This window comes from Tripterygium wilfordii, chromosome 4 (genome assembly GCF_013401445.1).
Source record: "Tripterygium wilfordii isolate XIE 37 chromosome 4, ASM1340144v1, whole genome shotgun sequence".
In the NCBI taxonomy this organism is placed as follows: domain Eukaryota; kingdom Viridiplantae; phylum Streptophyta; class Magnoliopsida; order Celastrales; family Celastraceae; genus Tripterygium; species Tripterygium wilfordii.
The window spans coordinates 3,556,472-3,576,421 of record NC_052235.1 but is presented as its reverse complement, the minus strand read 5'-3'; the positions used below and the strand labels follow the sequence as shown (position 1 = coordinate 3,576,421).

The 19,950-nt window shown below is 38.7% G+C and overlaps 4 protein-coding genes across 7 annotated transcripts; 1 reads left to right on the top strand and 3 right to left on the bottom strand.

Moving 5' to 3' along the window:
* Window positions 1–1,052: 1,052 nt before the first annotated feature.
* LOC119997516 (FRIGIDA-like protein 4a) lies at window positions 1,053–5,788 on the bottom strand. The gene is made up of 3 exons (XM_038844602.1): window positions 4,824–5,788; window positions 1,993–2,168; window positions 1,053–1,886 (listed from the first exon to the last, which is right to left on the bottom strand). The coding sequence occupies exons 1-3, from the start codon at window positions 5,680–5,682 to the stop codon at window positions 1,266–1,268; spliced, it is 1,656 nt and encodes a 551-aa protein (XP_038700530.1). The 5' UTR covers window positions 5,683–5,788; the 3' UTR covers window positions 1,053–1,265.
* A 2,368-nt stretch (window positions 5,789–8,156) lies between these two features.
* Window positions 8,157–11,178, bottom strand: LOC119997550. The gene is made up of 3 exons (XM_038844651.1): window positions 10,573–11,178; window positions 9,037–9,108; window positions 8,157–8,528 (listed from the first exon to the last, which is right to left on the bottom strand). Exons 1-3 carry the CDS (start codon window positions 11,122–11,124, stop codon window positions 8,526–8,528), a joined length of 627 nt encoding a protein of 208 aa, XP_038700579.1. The 5' UTR covers window positions 11,125–11,178; the 3' UTR covers window positions 8,157–8,525.
* Window positions 11,179–11,314: 136 nt separating this feature from the next.
* Window positions 11,315–14,406, top strand: LOC119997551 (ras-related protein Rab5-like). Of its 2 annotated transcripts, none has more exons than XM_038844654.1 (8): window positions 11,315–11,591; window positions 11,949–12,026; window positions 12,119–12,286; window positions 12,447–12,495; window positions 12,922–12,995; window positions 13,292–13,385; window positions 13,836–13,962; window positions 14,179–14,406. In XM_038844654.1, the coding sequence occupies exons 2-7, from the start codon at window positions 11,964–11,966 to the stop codon at window positions 13,934–13,936; spliced, it is 549 nt and encodes a 182-aa protein (XP_038700582.1). In that variant the 5' UTR covers window positions 11,315–11,591; window positions 11,949–11,963; the 3' UTR covers window positions 13,937–13,962; window positions 14,179–14,406. The 2 variants fall into 2 exon arrangements, with proteins under 2 accessions (XP_038700582.1, XP_038700581.1); XM_038844653.1 differs by having other exon boundaries at window positions 11,316–11,587.
* Window positions 14,407–15,318: 912 nt separating this feature from the next.
* Window positions 15,319–19,486, bottom strand: LOC119995914. 3 transcript variants are annotated; one of them, XM_038842388.1, is made up of 7 exons: window positions 19,351–19,480; window positions 19,184–19,259; window positions 18,944–19,076; window positions 18,269–18,372; window positions 17,702–17,846; window positions 17,471–17,611; window positions 15,319–17,280 (listed from the first exon to the last, which is right to left on the bottom strand). In XM_038842388.1, the coding sequence occupies exons 2-7, from the start codon at window positions 19,222–19,224 to the stop codon at window positions 15,640–15,642; spliced, it is 2,205 nt and encodes a 734-aa protein (XP_038698316.1). In that variant the 5' UTR covers window positions 19,225–19,259; window positions 19,351–19,480; the 3' UTR covers window positions 15,319–15,639. The 3 variants fall into 3 exon arrangements, with proteins under 3 accessions (XP_038698316.1, XP_038698317.1, XP_038698315.1); XM_038842389.1 differs by having other exon boundaries at window positions 19,184–19,240; XM_038842387.1 differs by having other exon boundaries at window positions 19,184–19,486.
* Between the last annotated feature and the right edge of the window lie 464 nt (window positions 19,487–19,950).

The following is a 19,950-nucleotide window of genomic DNA, read 5'->3' as shown; positions in this document are numbered from 1 at the left end:
AGTGGATGAATGTTAGAAGAAAAATATTAAACTTATTAATATGTATTTTCTTTTTTTTATAATATTAATTATAAATATTAAATTTATTGACAAAATATTTACTGTTTCTCAAAAAAGTGTTTATAAAACTAAATAATATATTAAATATATTTTATTAAAGTTGTGGAATCCACATTAATTTATACAAATTAGTAAGAGACACAATGATAATGTGACCCCAAATATAAGAAATTAAAAAAAAAAAAAAAAACCGCCCTATTAAAGAGGCAGTTAGTCACCTAATCCATTCAATAATATTTTTTTTTGAGATACAACTAAAGTAGATGTAAGCAATACTACAACACACTACCCGTGAGTATTATATCACAGGCAAAAAAGTGTGTTGTAGTGGGAACTTATATACTACTCTAGAGGAACTAATCTAACCGATGTGGGAGTACACAGAAGGTAGACAACAGTACTTCAACCACTATCGAACCAACACACACACTCCACCCAACAGGGCTACAACTGTTTTTTTGAGATCTACTTACAGGGCTACAACTGTTTTTTTGAGATACAACTAAAGTAGATGTAAGCAATACCATTCAATAATATTGAATGGTAGGGTTAATGTATATTATCATGATGATTAGGTTGGAATGCTCATTGTTTGTTAAAAAAAGAAGTGTTAGTCAAAAGAAGCAACAATAATTATGAATTTATCAGAGCCTTGTGGGGGCTGTTGGCTTCCATTTCCACGCCTGCTTTAATTGACCCACATTTTCCCCCTATCTGACAGATAAACTTCAAATTATTAACATTCTACCTGGAAGAAAATATCAACCAATCGAATGAATACACACATTAACCCTGTCAAATTTAGCAACTTGCTAGTACCCAATACATGCTCCTGCCAGACTTCAGTGCAGCCATCCACAGCGCTATCATAGACATCTTCCTTTCTCACGAGCAATGGCATTAAGTCATACACTTGAAATATACAAGTCAAATAAATGTAACGTAAGATTTGCAAAAAAAAAAAAAGAAAGAAAGAAAGAAAGAAAAAGGGCTTGGTTAACAAGAATAACATACCACCAACGCAAATGGACAATATAGAAGTCCAGAGCATGCCAATGGAAAAGCCGTATGTTGAATCTTCCAATTCATTTTTAAACTAGATTTTTTTGACGAAGGCAGATGGACTAAGATACAAAGAAAATCCAAATCATATACTGCTGAAGATTACAAAACAGAATCCCTATTCAAATTGGCTACTCTTTCCTTTACTGTTGCTGATACTCATACGATGAAGGTTGGTAAGCAGGTTGAGCAGCTGACCCATACTCATATGCACCATAGCTTGTCTGGTTTCCATAAGAAACACTGGCATGATAACCAGCATCACCCACATTGTCCACGGGGAGTGAGAAGTGTTGCTGAGGAATTGCAGCAGGACTTTGATTGTGGGGTACCCCATAGCTTGACGCATAAGGGTTTACAGTAGGTGCTTCGTACATACTCTGGCTAGGTGCTTCATACATACTCTGGCTAGGTGCCTCGTACATACTCTGGCTAGGGTAGGCGTATGGACCAGAATACCTCGCAGCTGGGCTATGCTGTGCAGGAGGGGCAGGGTTCCTCCGGCTGAAGGAGAGATGAGCATTTGGATATTTGGCAGCTTTAGGTGGACGGTAGCCAGGTGTTCCACTGCCCCGCCCTCCGCTAGCACTATGGCTTCGCTTATTTTGAGGTCTAGCAGGAGCTTGAGAGCTCCTTTTCTTCTCTGCCTTCATTTTCTCAAGCTGACCAACCCGCTTCCTTAAGCTTTCAAGGGAAAATTCTGATTCAATCTTGTGGTCTTCCACACATTTGATGATGGCTCTAATAGAATTCAATTCCACTTCCTGAAAAATCCAATTCAGTAAAATTAAGTTTTTGAAGAGTATATGCACACTCCACAAACAGAAAAGCAACCACCATCAACATGGCATTGGTGGATGTTTCACACACCATTGCAGCTGCACCATAGTTGCCATTCTTCGACATAGAGGTTGCATTCTTTCTGGAGTTACGCAGATAGGACTTAAGAAGAGAAACGGGGGAAAATTTTTCTGTCAAACCGGATTCCGAAGCAAAATACACGGCTTCTATCTCTTTCCCATTCTTCACCAATTCCTCAATAAGATCTGTCAAATACAGAACGTAATTGAGCAAGTACAGTTATATAAATTCAATCATTTCTTCATTTTAAGAATAACTGACAATCAGCAGCAGTTGGGAATTCCAATAAAATGATCCATAGAAGAACACAATTTTACTATAAAAAAGCAGGTAGACCAAAAAAAAACCAATACGATTCCTCAACTTTAATATCATTGAATTTAAAATTTTCAATACTAGCATAAATAAAGTTCAAGATCAAAATTTTTAGACATATTAAAATGTTCAAGTTCAAAATTTTCAAACTTTCAGCAACATAATCTGGTTACTTAATCCTCCAGAAACAATAGTTAGGCCTAGCTGGTAAGGGACCAGACAGCAGATAAACATGGACGTCAGAGACTAACTTCCACATCTGTTGAAAAGTTAAAAAAGAAAGAAAGAATAGAAGTATCATCCATTCTTGTTCCATCAAGGAATATATGTAGATACATTACCTGATTACCTCCAGAAGTAAAAGAGTTTCTTTACCCTCATCATTACCACCATAATAGGTAGCATTCCATACTCTCACCTTTCACAAAACTAACAACTAATTACTGCATTTGACATCATAAAAGGATAACCACCTTGAACATCACCGAGCACAACCACATGAAGCCTCATTCTGATTATCTAAAAAAATCTAAAAACTTTGACACCATTGGCAGAGCAACCTTCCATTTGTTTTCTGCAATTAGTCAATAAAAACACCACACCACTATTTCAACAATCTTTTCCCAATACCACCATGTCATCCACCTTTTCGCTTAATGGTAGAACTCACACACATTCTATCCGCACGAGTATGTCAATACTTCAACATTCCCTTCCAGGCACATTTTCCATCATGATATTAACACAAAAGCACAACGGCAATACTGATTTCAAATTATTCAAAAAAGAACTCAAAAATAGATGACCAGTCAAAATGGCAGAATTATAGACGACAAGAGAAGGAAAATGTGGAGAGGGATTTCCTCTCAGCTAATTAAATGAAAAACAAGACCGGGTGCTCAGCTAATTTATGAAAAAAAAAATGTCGTAAGTTTCAAGTTTTATATTGAAAAAAGTTAAAGAAAAACAAGAGAGCGTTCTTTGCCAAATCTCAAGTCTTTGTCCTAAACCAGAAATTTCTCTACTTTCTTTTTTCATTGAACTTCTAAACATTGGTGCTCTCCTTGAGAGGGTTGAAAAATCATGATTGGTTAGAAAACAGAATGGGTGCAACCGAAACTTTTGAGAAAAAATCATTTGCATAGAGCAGTTTTGACAATTGCATATGGATAACTTTCACAAATACAGAAGTGGAACCCACAACTGAGTTGAAGGGAGAAGAATTTAGGAATTGCTCATCAATTAAATATAAAAAAGGAAGACTCGACCATGAGGTTAATTGAGTTAGATGATGAAAAGGAAGAACTTTCAGCACCCATGTTTGATAAAAATTTTGGTGAAGAAGATGGTGATAAAAGTCAATACGTAAAACTCGCAACCATAGAGATCTCGACTAAGTCAGGACAAAGATATCTCTTGACGATAGTCATTACAAGAATGCATCTCATGGATGTATATTGGCAGCTATTATATCACCTACCCTGGATGTGGACGGTGGACCATCAAGCTATTAAGTATGCTGGTGCTTGTATCATTACTGAGAGTTTGTGCAAGATTTGAACAAACTGTGTTGATTCCAACTTTTGAGATCTTATTAATTGATTGAGATTTTATCTTTTGATTGAGTCCTAAATATGCTTAATATTTCTTTAAAAGGGTTTGTTATGTTAGTAGCAAATAGAGTCCAGTCATAGAACTACCAAACCTCGAGTTTTTGATCTAAACCTTGTTTAAAGAAATGTCTCAAGCTTTTTTATTGAGCTTTCATCAGTACTCCTTCCTTGTGCCCAATCCTGGAGGGTAGTCGCAGGGTAGTAGCCAGCATAGGACTTTACCAAAATCTGCAAACATGAATCCTCTTATCTAAATGAGAAATTTGTTAAAGCATCCGGCTTCCTCTACTTTCCAAACCCGCAGCTTTAAGCACTAATTTCTCATATGCATGCCAACCCAACATTGTTTGGGATAAACGCTGTGATGATAATGAACACTATACGTAGCCCTCAATTTCCTTATTTCATCTTTTATATCAACCTTCTCCTCTTCACCTTAATGCTGCTCAGAACTTCAACCCTTCAACTTGCTCTTGATCTTGCTCGTTTCTAGGATATAGCTTTACTACTCTAGCCCAATACTGATGATGGATGCTTCCGTGTTCATTTCATTTCTTCTTATGTTGTTTATGTGTAGCCTATAGCTCAAATGTAGACCCATGACCAAGCCCTAATCTAATCAAGGTCAACAGAATGGAAGGGTTCTAACTAGGCCTGAAAAGATAATGCATCCTCTTACAATCAAATTGCAAAACCAGAACACTTAAAACTTTCCAACAAAAGCCACAAAATTTCAAAGTTTAAGCCACAAAATTTCTTTGCAGCTAACCACACAGCAACTCAACCAATTCTAAAATTTTCCATATTGCCGCATTAAATTCAAAATATAAGCACTTAAAAAAAATTTAAGGCTCCAGCAAGCAAGAGATTGCAAAAATAACTAGAAACGCTATAATGAGGGACAACACACACCTTTAGTCTCCCCAAGTCCTAAAGCCATAAAGAGCTTAGCCATGTCCCTTCTCGTGGAGTGCTCCACCACGAGCTTCCTGAAGAAATCCTCATCGAAACGCGACTTCAGCCCGAAACCCACCACCATCTGCAAGAACATAACCGCCTCACCTGGCCCAGAGACCCCGCCATTACCTCCTTCCTCCACATCCATGTCCTTCCATTGATTCAATATCTTCTGCGCCCTCTCCACTACGCTCCTCGAGAAGTCCGACGCCTTTTTGGTGTCCGACTGCAAATTCACATCCGTAAAAAGCGCCTGCACCAGCATCGTACACGCCCACCGCCTATTAGTAACCCCCGCTTTCCCCCTCTTCTGCTCAAGAAATTCCTCCAACGCATCGAAAACCAGCTTAGGCGCGTCCACAGCTTCCGATATTGCGGGAGCGATGTCGGCCCTTAAACAGACCGATTCCTTTCGTTTGGCGATAATGAATTTCACCAACCCTGAGGAGTCCATTTTCCGGCAAAACGATCTCAAGGAATCCCGCCAATCATCAGACTTATCAGAGTTCTGGAATTCAGACAAAGCCACTTCCTTCTGCTCTTCGATGCGAGCGATGGCGGCAGACTCGCGCTCGGGAATAGAGCTCTCGCGGAGATAGAGGGACTCAAGGGTTTGTTTGGCATTGGATTCCAGGGACTGGAGTTTGGATTCGATTGATAGGGATCTCTGAGAGAGGGAGTCTTGGAGGGAAGCGAAGTGGTTAGATAGCGCAGTGAATAGCTGCGTGCACGTTGATAAAACGGTCCTTTTGTTCTCAAGGTCGCGAAAGAAATCCTGCACTTTGTCCGCCTTGGTGTCTGCCTGGGTCGCCATTGATTGATGAGGGAGAAACAGTGCGTATAAAGAAGGAAACTTCGTTTACAAAAACCCTCCTAGTCAGGAAGTAGAAGAACGCAATGCCGTCTTCTCCTCTCTAATCTGAAATCTCTTCTGGTTAGTTCCCTCTCTTGCCTGGCCAGACCAGATCAAAGGCCCAACTACAATTAGGGCCCCTCTCCATGATTTCTGGCCTCGTAAAACCGCCCATGTTGGATCTCGTATTTTAATTACAACCATTGGATCAAATTCGTGTTTACAACCAGTTAATGAGATTTTAAACACCCTGCAGCCCAGCCCAGCCCAGCCGACCAGTCCAGCCCAGTGGTCCAGTTGTGGTGGGTACGTCTCTGTGCATGTGTGGGTGAGTTTATGTGTGTAGGTGGGTCTGTGGGCCATGATCTATACTAAAATAAGAGTAAAAATTTATGGTAAGCCTTCTGTCGTCCGTTTGTGACAGTACGTAGAAGCTGCCGAAGAAAACCAACCAACTTGTCTGTGTTTACTTACCAATTTGTTCAGTTCCCTTCCCAAACCATCTCTCGGTGTATTTTGTCTGTCGTAATTCGCATCAGAGTGATACCAGCTCCACCTAGTCGGGGTTACCCAAACGTTAGAAAACTAACCAACTATGACAAAAGAATCCGACAAGCACCATTAAAGAGAGAGCCTAACCTCAGCCTCCACTCCACACTATCTGATGTAATTGCTCTTCATAACATCAAAACAGAAACAAACTAACCTCCAAAAGAATCCACTTTTTTCTTCCAACCCAACCTTTTCAACATATCTAGACAACTTCACAAAGCGATCATTGTCATTGCATCTCATGCCACTAAATCTATAACATGTGGCAAACATTTCTGAATCAGAGTCTCTCGTTGAGTGGCATGTGGAGGGGATCATTGCCACGTGTCAAACATATCGCTATCATTAGGAGATACGGCTATGCTTATCTTGTTAGGACAAGGCCAAGGCCATGGCTTAACGAACAAGCAAGCAATTCACTTTTTTTGTTAAAAGAAATTCTGATCAAAAGCAAAGTCCTTTCTATAAAGGAGAATCAAATCTTTGTTTTCGTCCTTCCTTACAAACCCACAGATTCTATCATTCTTTTCCAACCTCTGCTGCACAAAACAAGATTACAATCCTATATAATCCTAAACAGGGGTGGGAGAGAGAGAGAGAGAAGGGGAAGAAAAATGTGTCACCCAGGTGTGTTTTTGGTTAGCCGTGAAGACTTGGTGGGACAACAAAGATGGATGGTTCAACAGGCAGGTGGTGTGGATGGAAGGAGAAGTCAGGCTGCAGGGGAGGGTGGTGGGTTTAGCGGCTCCATAAAGCAGTGCCTGTGTTCACCAACCACACATCCTGGATCGTTCAAATGCAGGAAACATCATGCTGACTACGTGTGGGGTGGTCGACTGGCAAACAAGTGAGTTTTAATCATCACTATGATGATTATTTAAATCTCGTCGTAAGTGTACAAATAATTTCAAAACATATTAGTCTGGGGAGTTGCTCTGTATTATCTGCAATGATACCTAAATGAGTTCCTTAAAAAAAAATTATTTTAAGTTTGAGTTTTCTGTCTTCTCTCATTCCAATCGTTCTGAACATTGGTTACCCTAGACATCTCCCTCTCCTTTGTTAATCTCATTAAGTTTCTTCTTGGATAGACCTATCCAACCCTAAACCCTGAAGGGATACATCTTTTATGCAATAAACCATAAAAAATAAGAATATTACTTTATTCCTACCTTTCAGCAAAGGGTTTAATAGATCTTTCTTCAGATGCAGTTTTTTAACAGGAGGTAGGGTTCGCTACTGACATCCTAATTCAACCATTGCATCAATGACAAAGGAATTTAATTCTAATTCCCATTTCCACAACTCCATCAAACATCGTCCATAAAAAAATATTTTCAAAAGCATGGCATATACCCAAAAGGGACTTGAGAAAAGAATGAACTTTTCTTTGGGGCCCTGATGATCGAATCTTATTTCCCTCAAAAATTCAGCAAGGTTCCTAGTTGGTTGCAGTCATGCATTTTTAAGACACTACCACTACCATAGATGGGAGGCAATCCCTTTCTGAATAACCAATTTTTCATGGATTCACAACTATTTAAATATAATTTCATGGATTCCCTATTTGAAACTCGAGCTAAAATCATACACTCCGACTACCAGTAATGGAATTTTCCACTATAAATACTGTTAAGCATATAACAGACTAAATCTGCTTAGTAATTCAAACATATAAACAGTCAGGTCCTCCATGATTCTAAAGTCTGATTGCATACGAATCAATTTCTTCTGTAAAATGATGCCAGCTTTGATCTAGAAAGCAGTTCATCCATGACATAAAATTGAACAAGAAATTAACAACATATTTTCAAATCCACACTACTATATATATCAGCACAAGCTTGAAGCTAAACGAATTTGTCATAAATAAAGAGACAGAGTTCCCATCATAACCCATAAGTGAGTGGCTTCTCCTTTACATGGATAAGTTCAATTTATTACATTTTAGAGAATACGGCGATTTGTAATTTTCAATTCCAAATGGTAAGGTGCACAAGGGATGCATAGCTCCCATAAACATATCTCACTTACTTCTGAACCAAAACAAGCCATAAATTTGCACAATAAAGATTAGTTGAGATTCTAATTAATATACACAATCTTAAAAAAGATACTACATACGATACTATCAAGTATATTTAAAGGGCAGCTAGAGACATCGTGCTATTTTCCTTTGCCACCCAATTCCATGTCCTGCTTTTTAAATCATCATTGTGATTATCTGCTTCACCGCAAAGCCATCCTCCATATCACTGCACAAATCAAATACCAGTTCGAGAAAATGGAAAAATCACAAGACATTGACAAATATGTATAACAAATATAATTGCAAGTGTAAGGATTCACGTCATCTCTCACATTCTATGATTTAAACGGAACCGGAAATGCGGATGACGACACAGTACATTACTTTATAAACAAGCAAACTTGATAAATTACCGTGTTTTTTTCTTTCTTTTTTCAAATGACAAGTGCCCTCACCAGAATGCAAACAGAATACATTTCAAATCGAACCATAGCTTACTGCCTTTCTGCTTATTCTACAAGGCTATTCTAAAATTTGCAGGCATTTAAAGGGTGTACGCACTTGGAGAGAATTACTTCAGCAATTTAGATATGCATGTCACTTATAATGCATGTGATCCTATTTTCATCGGTGAGCAATACATTTAAAATACGAGTCATGAGTCTTATTAAATATTAATAGTGCAGCTCTCCCATAGTTCCAAGTCATCCATAATAAAGAAAAGAATTCCTCACCTCCGGGTAACAATCTTGATGGACAATTGTCTGGTTGCTTGTATTAACATAGACTTCACATGATATTCTTCCCTGAAACACATTTGCAAAATTAATAGGTATAGCATGACAAGTAGGAAAGAAACAAAGCCCGTGAAGAGAGATCGAAAAGGCAGGGGTAATGAGAGTTGAACTTTGTTGTTTACAACTAATGCAATGGCAGCATCTGAAAGATTTGTATGTCACACGAAAAACATTAACCAAATTATGCTGCTGTAAAACCTAACTTGTACAGATTTTGGAATGTAAAAGAAACCTTTTTTTATAAGGCAAGTGAAACAACAACGAACAGAAAGAAAGGGGCTTAGGAAGGACTCTAGCCCAAACAAGTGAGATGGTGGGTAATGCCAACCATCTCGCCACCATTGAAACTTATTAAAAGAGCTCCAAGGAGGTGCAGCCCAGCAAGGCATTACAAATAAGAGAGAAAAATGAAATCATTATTAATTACATATTTTACAAGGCCCCGTTGATGCTAACATTTGATAGGAAGTAAATATGATAACAAAATATACATAAAGGATTAGACATTGACCTACCAACTTATCAATGCATTGTGTCAATCTTAAGTGACTAACTTACTGCTAAATCATTTGCTTTTATGCAACATAGTTGTTTATATGTTGTTCTAACTTGAACATTAAAATGTAAATGTTTCTCAGCATTCTTGTAAGTCAACCCACTACTGAAGTACAGTTTTCTTTATATTCAAAGAATCAAAGTATTTTGCAAATAGGTTTTTTCAAGCTTATTTTTCCAGTTCCTTAAAATCCCTGTTCTCATAGGGCCCTCATAATCGTAAAGAGTCAAACCACTTACTTCCTAAGTAAGTTCAGCCTGTCAAAGTTGTGGTAAAACTAAATGTAAGATAAAGATCGCAGCCCTGAATTTTCACCAATTACGGAGGCACACATCATACTTTGTAGAAGGTATTCCTAATGCATTCAAATATTAACACTGAAAATAAAATGCAAAAACAAACAAAGCCTATTTCAAATTTAAGGGTGGCTATATGATTATTCTGCCGATCATATATCTCACGTCTAATGAGAATTTCAATCAGCTTTCGCTGCATTGGCTACCCTTTTCCTACTATCTCCACTCCTTTTCATTTTTCTTCTCAATTACGGTCATTGTACTTGTTATGAGAATCATCCACGAAACCAGTATGTCAGGTATAATAGCACCCGCAATGCCTTCAAACAGGACCAAAGCAGTCTTCGTCTGAGGATGCTAGATGAAACCATTAACGAAATTACTATTCCTAGTCATAATGCCGACAGGAGGAGCTTATCCTCTCAGCAGATTTCTGATTTCACCAAATAGGAGTTGCTTAACTTACTACAGTTTGCAATGCCCATAATTGTGACAGTCCATTTCGCAGGATGTGAGAAAATTCAAGGAAGCCAAGGCCAAGCAGAGAACAAAATCAAACCCCGCACAATAAAATATTCATCTGAAAAAAAGAAAAGAAAATCAGAGACAGATGAAGATTACCTGTATCGGAATGTTGAATAGCAAAAGTCCAAGCTTTCCTTTAACCTCCGTATCAGTTTCGAAGGGGATAACACCCCTAGTCAAATCCCCAATCAAGGAAAACACGTCGTGTACAACCTCAAGTCCATCGAGATCAAGTGTCGCATCTATATACGATGATCCTCTCGCCCTCAATTTCCCACCCTGAGAGCGGGCAAACCCTAGCTCTCTCCCTCTGTACCCGACCGAAACTAGGAGAGAATCGTAGTCGAGGGAGAAAAGGTTCTTATTGCGGACCTTAATGGTGAGGGAGAAAGAAAGGTCGAGCGTGATTTTGGGTGACGAGTTGACTCGAATGTGGTTGAGTTGGAGTCGGACGACTTTGATAGACGGATCGGAGGGGTACAAGAAGAATACAAGAAGGGAGAGCAGGAGCACAGAAACAGTGAAGGTGACGCAGCGGCGGAGATAGAGGAGGCATGGAGGCGTACGGTGGTAGTAGGAGAGAACGACGACGTTTGGATGGAGAGGGACGTAATAGACGGTGGAGGATGAATCCTGTTTTATGGCCATAGTTCCGCCGGATACGGACGCGATGTTTTGGCTGCTGTGCAGTTAAAAAATAAAAACTAAAAAGTAGTTAACTAAACATGAAAGGGTCCGAGTCCAACAACGAATTAGTATCGGGTCAGGGTTATGGATACCCGCCCGTAATCGTTTGGTATGTCCGATTGCAGCGCATAATTCTGAACAAGAAGACAGACGAAGAAAGAAACAGAGACGAAAAGGGACAGCTCTAATTATCCAACTTACCGGTCAATCCAATCAACTACCATTCTTGTTTCTACTTTTGAACCGCCACTGCACCATCAAGGTCCTTGCTTGGGAGATGGGTTAAACCATTTTCATCATAACAAGCTCTGGCAACAGCTTCTCGTTGCTTTCTCTTTGTGTGTTTCAGTTTCGATCTCTCTTCAAACCTTAGGTCACCTCTTTAATGGCAAGGCCAGGCGGCAAGAATATACAAGCCAAGCTGGTGGGTATGTCTTCCCCTTCTAGGTTTAAACTGATATGCGTTTGGACTAGTAAAATTGGTTTTGATTCCTTATTTGCATTGGACGAAATAGGTCTTTTATGCGAATTATAGTATGAATTTATTGTATCTCAATTGTTTTACCAGTATCTGTCTACATGGGTCTTATATTTTGATCCCAGTTCATGCACCAAAAAGTCAAAAATAGTATTTGTTTTGGTATTTGACATTCAATTCCCAGTTTGAATTCATATATGAATTTAAAATTTTGTATGTAAGAACTATCTGCTAGATGCATTATCATATGGTGCATCAATGATAGAAAAGGTGTTTTAGTTTTATGGATTATTGATACTCTTCCCAGGTACTTCTTGGGGACATGGGAACTGGGAAAACAAGTTTGGCATTGAGGTTTGTCAAAGGCCAATTTTCCGATTTCCAGGTACTCTTTAAGTTTTTATCTTCTCAACTTTGTTTTCCCTGCTTAATGGTCTCATCATGGCGTTTATGAACTCCGACTCATGTTTAATCCAGGAATCAACGATTGGGGCTGCCTTCTTCACTCAGGTTCTTTCACTTAATGAAGCCACCATAAAGTTTGACATATGGGACACAGCAGGGCAGGAGAGATACCACAGCTTGGCCCCTATGTACTATCGTGGTGCTGCTGCAGCTGTTGTGGTGTATGATGTCACAAGCATGGTAGTTTTTGTTGTCAAACTTTTTATACTCATCGTTATTGCTAGCTTTCTAGATGTCATGGCCATATCTCATGGGTTTCTTAATTAGTTTCTTAAAATAAGTGAATGCTTGACTCTATAGTTCAGAAGCCAAGTCATTCAATATTATTTTCTGTTTCCAGGAGTCATTTGAGCGAGCAAAAAAATGGGTTCGAGAAGTGCAAAGACAAGGTAACTACCGGAATATATAAGACATTCTCTTATTTGTTTTCTACCATAGAAGCGAAGGCTACGCCTTCTTTACTTTTCTCTATACTCTAAATCAAATATTGTAGACCCTTGAACACTTCTTCATGTTATTGGACTTCAAACATTGGCATATTGCAAACCTTCAACTATGCAAATTTCAATCTTGTATAAATTTCCAGACCAATCTCAAAGTTCAGGTATATTTGCCTAGTTTTTGTTGATTCTTGATGATATACATATTATTTTGACATGTCTAAACTTTAGTGATGAGTGAAGTTGCTGTGGAGTTGATATCTGACTAGTGGATTGGCTGCAACTACCTCCTTCAGTCACATGAACATTTTTTTTTACCTTACTACTAATTATCCAAAAATATTTTCTTCTTTTCTCATGTTTTTTTTTCCTCAGGAAATCCTAAACTGATAATGTTCTTGGTAGCCAACAAGGTTGATTTAGAAGCTAAGAGAAAAGTGGGAAATGAGGTATTTTTCCCGTTTTCTTTTTTTGTTATTTTGTGCTATCTTTCTCTCCTATTTTGAGATGAACATCTAGAGGGTTGTTCAATTATAAGTACATAACCTAAGACCACTCCACATACATGAAACTCCAGTCCAGGTAAAATGTTCAGATATAAGGACATATTGCATATGCACTTATGTGTAACTCATCACTAGTTCAGTTATCTAATCAAAACTTCTAATCCAATCACTGGTATAGTTCTTTTTTCGTTGCTATCTTGAAGGATTAGAAACATGACTATGTTTTGAAATTTTTGCAGGAAGGGGAACAATATGCCAAAGAAAATGGCCTGGCTTTCCTCGAGACTTCTGCAAAAACTGCACATAATGTTAATGAACTCTTTTATGAAATCGGTAATAATGTCTCCTATTTTTTTTTTTAATGTGAAAGCAGCATTTCCTTTTGTACTTGTTTCATGGAATGTCTTTCATGTTCTTGATTGAATAACAAGTGCTGTCTCAATTCAGAATTCCATATAGAGAAAGCCATCTTAATTGTCATGCTTAGTGTATAGTGTCCAGACTGATGAATAAAGAATTATATGTAGAACAGAACAGAGGGAAGGAAAATTCAATGGAAATGGTTTTGAGTTTAGAAAATAATTAATTACATCATGTCTGAAATCTCATACACCGAATGGTCATAGTCTGCTCCACTGGTTTGTTTTATTCTCGAGCATTGAGATGGCTATAGTTACTGTAAACCCAGATGTACCTGGAATTTTCTTACTGTTGAATTTAAATATTAAGATTGAATATCCTAAAACCTGATTCCCATGCTCATGGAAACATTCATTCTTGCAGCAAAGAGATTGGCAAAGGCCGCCCCTTCACGTCCCACCGGAATGAAATTGCATAGCAGACCACAAGAAAGTGGGAGGAGATTCTTCTGTTGCTCGGGATAATACCTGCACTTGCTAGTCACTTGAATGTAAGTTTCCTTTTGTCAGTTCATCATTTATTTTTTGTCAATTACCAAGTCTATTTAACAATATGGTTCCATCGCTCATGGCCTGAGTGACCATGGTTCCAGGATCTGTAGCTTGCTTCTTCATGGGTGATTTAATCTGTGTTTCAGATTCGAGTGGGTTTATTGGAACGCTGCAGTTTCATTTAACTGTAACTTTTCCTCTCTACTTGATAACAGGTTTCGCTCAATTTACCTTTTTCTGGGATGGAGTGATCAAATCTGAAGAACTGCCTAAAAATCATTGTAATGAATTGTATGTTTTATACACATTTGTAAAGGAAAAACTGTGCGACTCTTCTGGATGTTTAGCATGCTCAATTATGTGCAAACAGGAATAAAGCCAATCATCTTACGTTACTGGATATGATAAATAACACACAAAGTAGCTAAGAATATGTTTCTGAACGATATCAAGTGTTTGTTCTGCTGCTCTGCATTCCCCCCCTCTATATAACTCAGTCCACCTTTGGCAAAACCCCAATAAATCACCATGGAGAAGTGCAAGGAGAGCCAGATGATGATGATGAAAGACCATTTATCATGAGAGTCACTACCTGAGGTGTCAAGTGACCTGGCATCCTTCAAATGAAACTGAACATGCCTATGTTGGGAGCTTCTTCATTGGAGTCAATGGAGGGGGGGTTAAAGAGAGTGAATGGACCATCTCAATCTCATCCTCCCCTGAAGAATCACGTGACTCCAAACGTGAAGGTGATGTATCAGGAGTCTCAAATTGAGTATTATCACCCCTACTAGCCCTGCTTAAGTGATTATTGTCATAGATTGGCCTTTGTCGAGAGTACTCCCATTGCTGGTAGTAATTTGAATTGAAATTTCTTTGGGTGGTTGGGGTGAAATTTCTTTGAGTGGTTGGGGTGAAGGTTCAAAGTAAGCTGATGGGGATGGGGTGGTCATGAGTCCAATGTGGAGAGGGCTTGTGCTTCACTCTTGGGTATGAATGTCAAGAACTTCTTGAAGTTGGTACTTTGTCTATCATTGGAAATTGGAAGAAACTGCAGGAAAGAGGAGGCCTCTTGGAGCCTGTAAAACATCTTGGGCATAGAAGCTAGTGAGAGGAGAAGCTTTATGGTTTTCCATTTGTGATCACTTTGGATGTAGGCTTCATCCCCCGAGGGTCCAAAGGGAGGGTAAAGTAGCGACACAGCATTTGTACCAGCACGGTGAAAAGACTCACAATCCACAACCATATCCACAGGCACAGCAATGCTCAGATAAAAAAATATTCCATGATCCATCACAAAAACAAAAAACAAAAATAAAGAAGGGCAATTTATTAACTTGTTGCGGAAAAACAAGAAAAGAAAGAATAATCAATAGTAACAAATATCAGTAAGTGTGACAAAAGAGTTCAATTGCATAAGATGAAGCTCATATTAGAAATCCTATCTTCGTCTATCTGAACTTCCATCAATTCACCGTAAAATTTGTCTATAGAATCAAGCAGTATAAAATCAACTGACTTGAAGGGTACATAATACTTGTGAGAAAGTCGAAGCTACACTCCAACAATAGTATGAAACTGAATCAGATTGCCAAGTCAGACTTACCGGAGCACTCATCAATGATAATTAGAGCATAGTCTTGACTGACTGACACGAAATACTACTGAGACCAAATTTACCTCCCCTTGAGAGCTGCAAACCTAGCAGCCAAATCATCATAATCTGGTAACTTGGGATGTACATGTCTAGCCGGGTTCGACCGATCAGGCTGAAAGGAAGCAGCTCGAGAGAACACCTTTGTAGCCTTTGATGTACCTGTTGGTTCACGTGGGAGGGAAACTGAGCGAACAGGAGGAACAGCTTCTGGCATCTCATCTGGGCCATCTCTGCCTCTACTCTTTGGGGATTTATCAACATCTTTGCCATCATGTTCATGGGCATGACTTTTTGACTTTCTTCTTACCCTACCTGGATCATAAGCTGATGGTTTCTTACTGTAATGTATCAATAGCTTATCAATGATCCTTTCCTCTTCATCATTTTGATCATGCTCATCATCAAACAAGACTTGCAGACCTCGTCTTGAGTCATCCTTTCTCCTGCTTCTTGATCTTCTCTTTACAACCCCAGGATCTTCCAAATCCCCAACATCTTCATGAATAGACCGTGATTTTGGGCGTCTCCTCCTAGAAGATCTTGGCTTTGGAAAGGGGTGACCACTGCTATCATCCGGATTATGATCTTTTTCAAGACCATGACTGCTAGCCCTTGCAGGTCCAATGACATGCCTCTCCTTGTCTAGATTATTCGAACCGACTTCAATCCTCTCTGACCTATTCCTCCCAGAACTGATCGCATTATATGCAGAAGGAACTTTTGTCACCAAATTATCATCAAAACCAGCCTCCAAAAAGCCTAAAGTGGTCCCATATTTACTATCCTTGGGTTTAACATTTGGTTTAACATAAGGAGGAGGAAGGGCATAGCTGCAATACGGCTTCAACTTTTGCACTTCATCCACCTGAGCTTCCCTCCCAGGATTAGCAGTATTGGTTTGTGTAACATTGTTGTTATCGGAAAAAAGGTCTACCCCCTTGCCCTTGAATCCGGCACAATCAGGAAAAGTATCAGGCTTTGAATAAGGTGAAGAGTACTGGCTATCCCTATTAGAGGCAATATTATCCCTGTAATCATGCAACTTGAGTTCACCTTCAACAGATTCCATTTTTTTCCTGTGAGATGAACGTACTCCGTTTGTTTTCAGAGCCGCATCCTCATTCCCATTAAAATTTGCGTGCTTCTCTACAGGAACTTCTCTCCTTTCTTGAAATGACATGTCTGGCTTTGCATAAGGTGAAGTGTACTGGCCATCCCGATCAGAGGTAGTATTATCCCTGTAATCATGCAGCTTGAATCCGCTATTAGATTCCTTTTTTCTCCTGTGAGATGAGCAACCCGCTCTATTTGTTTTCAGGGTAGAATCTTCATTCCCAGTCAAATTTTCATTCCTCTGGGAAGGTACCTCTCTCCTTTGTTGAAATAACATCTCATCTTCACCCCCTTTCAATATAGTTTCTTCCCTACCATTGTGTGGCTTGTATCCATTGCTGGAGAATTCCTGCTTAAACTGAAGGTTCAAGTCGGTTCTTCTGGGGAGATCTCCTTGCAGGTGCAATCGGTTGCCATCAACGATATCTTCTGGTCTGTCCTTGGAGGAAACATCATGATTGACTCCTCTTGAGGCATCGTTCTTGCCATTGATTGGCTGGCTTTTTTGATCATGTGTGTATGGAGACCCATAATATTTAGGTTGGTCCTGGAAAGGATAGTAACAAAGTTGGAGAAACAATTAAAATAGGAGCCTAAAATCAGAAAATTAAGTGATCAGAATCTCCAAAAAAAATGTACTTAAAAAAAGGAATGACTAATGAGAGAACTTCAATCTGATCACAGCCAATATCGGCTCCTAGTAACGATCATGCAAAGAAATTGACAGAACAGCATACCTGTGCAGATAAAGGAGGTTTAGACATTCTCTTCTGAAAAGCATTTGAGTCCCATTTTATTGAAAACTCTGTTGCAATATCTTGCATTAGCAGCACTTTTTTCTCCATTGTAGAAGACTTTGAAGATACATTCTCAACAAACTGGTAATGAGTAATTTCATATGGTCAGTTGAGAAACTGCATGTTTTTATCTATCAATAAACCAAAATTGGATCATTTATGAAGAATTACCCCTTGATTCACAAAACATTCCAGGAAATTCCCATATCTCTCTTGGAAGGCATCCCTAAGGTCACGCAACTCTGGCAATTTGGGAAATCTTGCAGCAGCGAACATCAGGGATGATACAGCCTCCTTACATTCATCAATACATTCACTGTAATGATGGTGGCAAAGCAAGGGAAATATCAGTAAAATATTCCAAACTGTACCAGAGTTCAAGTTAAGAGAAATGAAGAGGATAATCAAGCAAGAGCTATGAAGAAATCAGATCATGTAATGGCAGTGATAATTAAATAAAGAAGAGTTGGTGATTCCTTTTAAGTGTGCGATCTTCTTTACAGTTTCTCATGAGCAAGGCACTAACTCAATTATCCTTCCAAATAGATGGCAATACTTTTCACCAAATGTTTTGGCAACCTAAAAAATTTCAAAACACAAAAGATGTGGATAATTTCATCAAATACAGAAGAATCACGAAAGATGTGGATAATTTTCTGGCATTCAACAACAATAACAGCATCTTACATGGCCAAAATAGACTAGCAACTAATTTTCGACTCTTGGAGTGACACATACCTTTGTTTTTGCATTATCGAAAGATGTTGCGACACAATATCACAGCATCGCTCTATGAAGCCATAGCAAGACGTAAGGGTTAATTCATTTATAAGTCCTTCTGCCTGTTTCATCACAACCTAAGAATATAAGAAAACTTCCTTGCGAGATTACATTTAGCTAAACCCAAAATATCCAACCATGAAAGTAATAAAGAACAGTTGCAGGAAAGACAAATCTAGCTTGAAGAATGGTTTAAAAAAAGGTGCATAATGATGCATGCAATTATGGAAGCACAAATGAGTCTGATAAGTATGTTCATCAAAAAATAACAATTGAACAAATTCATTTCATAAAGATCGTCTTGTTTTTCAAGAAAATGAATTAAGAGAGGAAAAATTAAGATTTCCAACATAATAATTTCAGCTGCCATTGTTAGTAAAGTTATTTCAAAGAACAAAAAAAACTAGTGAATCAGTTTAAATAGAAAAGAATAAGCTCTCAGATAGGCACGTCGCTTCCATTTTTCTTTCATTTTGTTTTTCATTACACAAATTCTGTGAGCAACAATACCGATTACAGAAGAAAACAAATCTCAAAAATCAGATCAGTCGACGAACAACGCACCAAAGCAATAGCAACAAAAGCAAAATAAAAAGAGAAAAGAAAATGAAAATGAAAATGGAAAACAATTACCCTTCCATAAGCATTGATATCGAGGCCATTAGCGAGTAGATCAGCGATATCCTTCTTCAAGAACTTCTCCGTCGCATTCCTCTTCCTCCTTATCACATCGATCCGACTCTTGACCTGCTTAATCAAAGATTTGCTACACAAACCAAAACCACCACAAATCAAACATCCAGGCGCACACACACCCCCAAAGAGAAAGCAGCTGCAAAAAAACCAACATATACATAAGGAATAGGACAATACCATTTCGATGCAAAACCTCGCCCTAAAATTCCGTCCAACATCTTCGAATTTGCACTTCTTCACCTCAGATAGAGAACTTAATCCAGATCAATGAATAGCGAGATCGGCCATTAAAGATTTTCTCACCAACAGAGAAAGAAGAAAGCAGAAAAAAAAAAGCTACACACCAGACACCACTACCCCAGCACCACCAACAACGACAACCACCGTGGAAATGACAAAAGTCTCTTCGGGAAGCGACTGGTCACTCACTGGAGCCATTATCTCTCTTACGATAATGACCTTCACTCTCCTTGAGTTGAAATTAGAGACAGAGTTCATACTTATCGACAAATTATTTTAAACGTTACAGAGGGGCAATTTAGGAAAATCAAAGAGATCTGTTTCTGTGCGGATAACAAGGCGAGTTTTATTCGAGCGTGGGAAATAGTGGCCGTTGGATGAGGCTACTTTGGAGGTAGTAGTGGGTCGTGAACAGTTCAAAACAATCATGATTAATGCTGGACCGCATATACTACGTGGGGCCCTCCCCTAGGTTTTTTACTTTATTTTGTTTCTTTTCTTTTTCCGGGTTTCGACAAAACAGAACAGAACCGTTGGGTTAGTGTGTAAGGTAATATAAACTGCCGTTATAACGGTTGTTTTTTTCTTTTTCTTTTTTGTCCCTGATCAGTGATCTGCAGAGTTAAATTAAGAACAAAAATACGTCTGAAACTATAAATTTATTAATTAACAACCTTCATTGTGCATAATACGCAAATAAAACC

Excerpts from the sequence above, each read along its gene's own strand:
- LOC119997516 (XM_038844602.1), bottom strand. The coding sequence starts at position 5,682 with ATGGCGACCCAGGCAGACACCAAGGCGGACAAAGTGCAGGATTTCTTT. Across the intron at positions 2,169-4,823 it reads AGGACTTGGGGAGACTAAAG|ATCTTATTGAGGAATTGGTG; the intron begins GTGTGTGTTGTC and ends TGTATTTGACAG. Across the intron at positions 1,887-1,992 it reads ACTATGGTGCAGCTGCAATG|GAAGTGGAATTGAATTCTAT; the intron begins GTGTGTGAAACA and ends TGGATTTTTCAG.
- LOC119997550 (XM_038844651.1), bottom strand. The coding sequence starts at position 11,124 with ATGGCCATAAAACAGGATTCATCCTCCACCGTCTATTACGTCCCTCTC. Across the intron at positions 9,109-10,572 it reads TATTCAACATTCCGATACAG|GGAAGAATATCATGTGAAGT; the intron begins GTAATCTTCATC and ends AATGTGTTTCAG.
- LOC119997551 (XM_038844653.1), top strand. The coding sequence starts at position 11,549 with ATGGCAAGGCCAGGCGGCAAGAATATACAAGCCAAGCTG. Across the intron at positions 11,588-11,948 it reads AGAATATACAAGCCAAGCTG|GTACTTCTTGGGGACATGGG; the intron begins GTGGGTATGTCT and ends TACTCTTCCCAG. Across the intron at positions 12,996-13,291 it reads AGAGAAAAGTGGGAAATGAG|GAAGGGGAACAATATGCCAA; the intron begins GTATTTTTCCCG and ends AAATTTTTGCAG.
- LOC119995914 (XM_038842387.1), bottom strand. The coding sequence starts at position 19,224 with ATGTTGGACGGAATTTTAGGGCGAGGTTTTGCATCGAAATG. Across the intron at positions 17,847-18,268 it reads TCGATAATGCAAAAACAAAG|TGAATGTATTGATGAATGTA; the intron begins GTATGTGTCACT and ends CCATCATTACAG. Across the intron at positions 17,612-17,701 it reads AATGTTTTGTGAATCAAGGG|TTTGTTGAGAATGTATCTTC; the intron begins GTAATTCTTCAT and ends ACTCATTACCAG.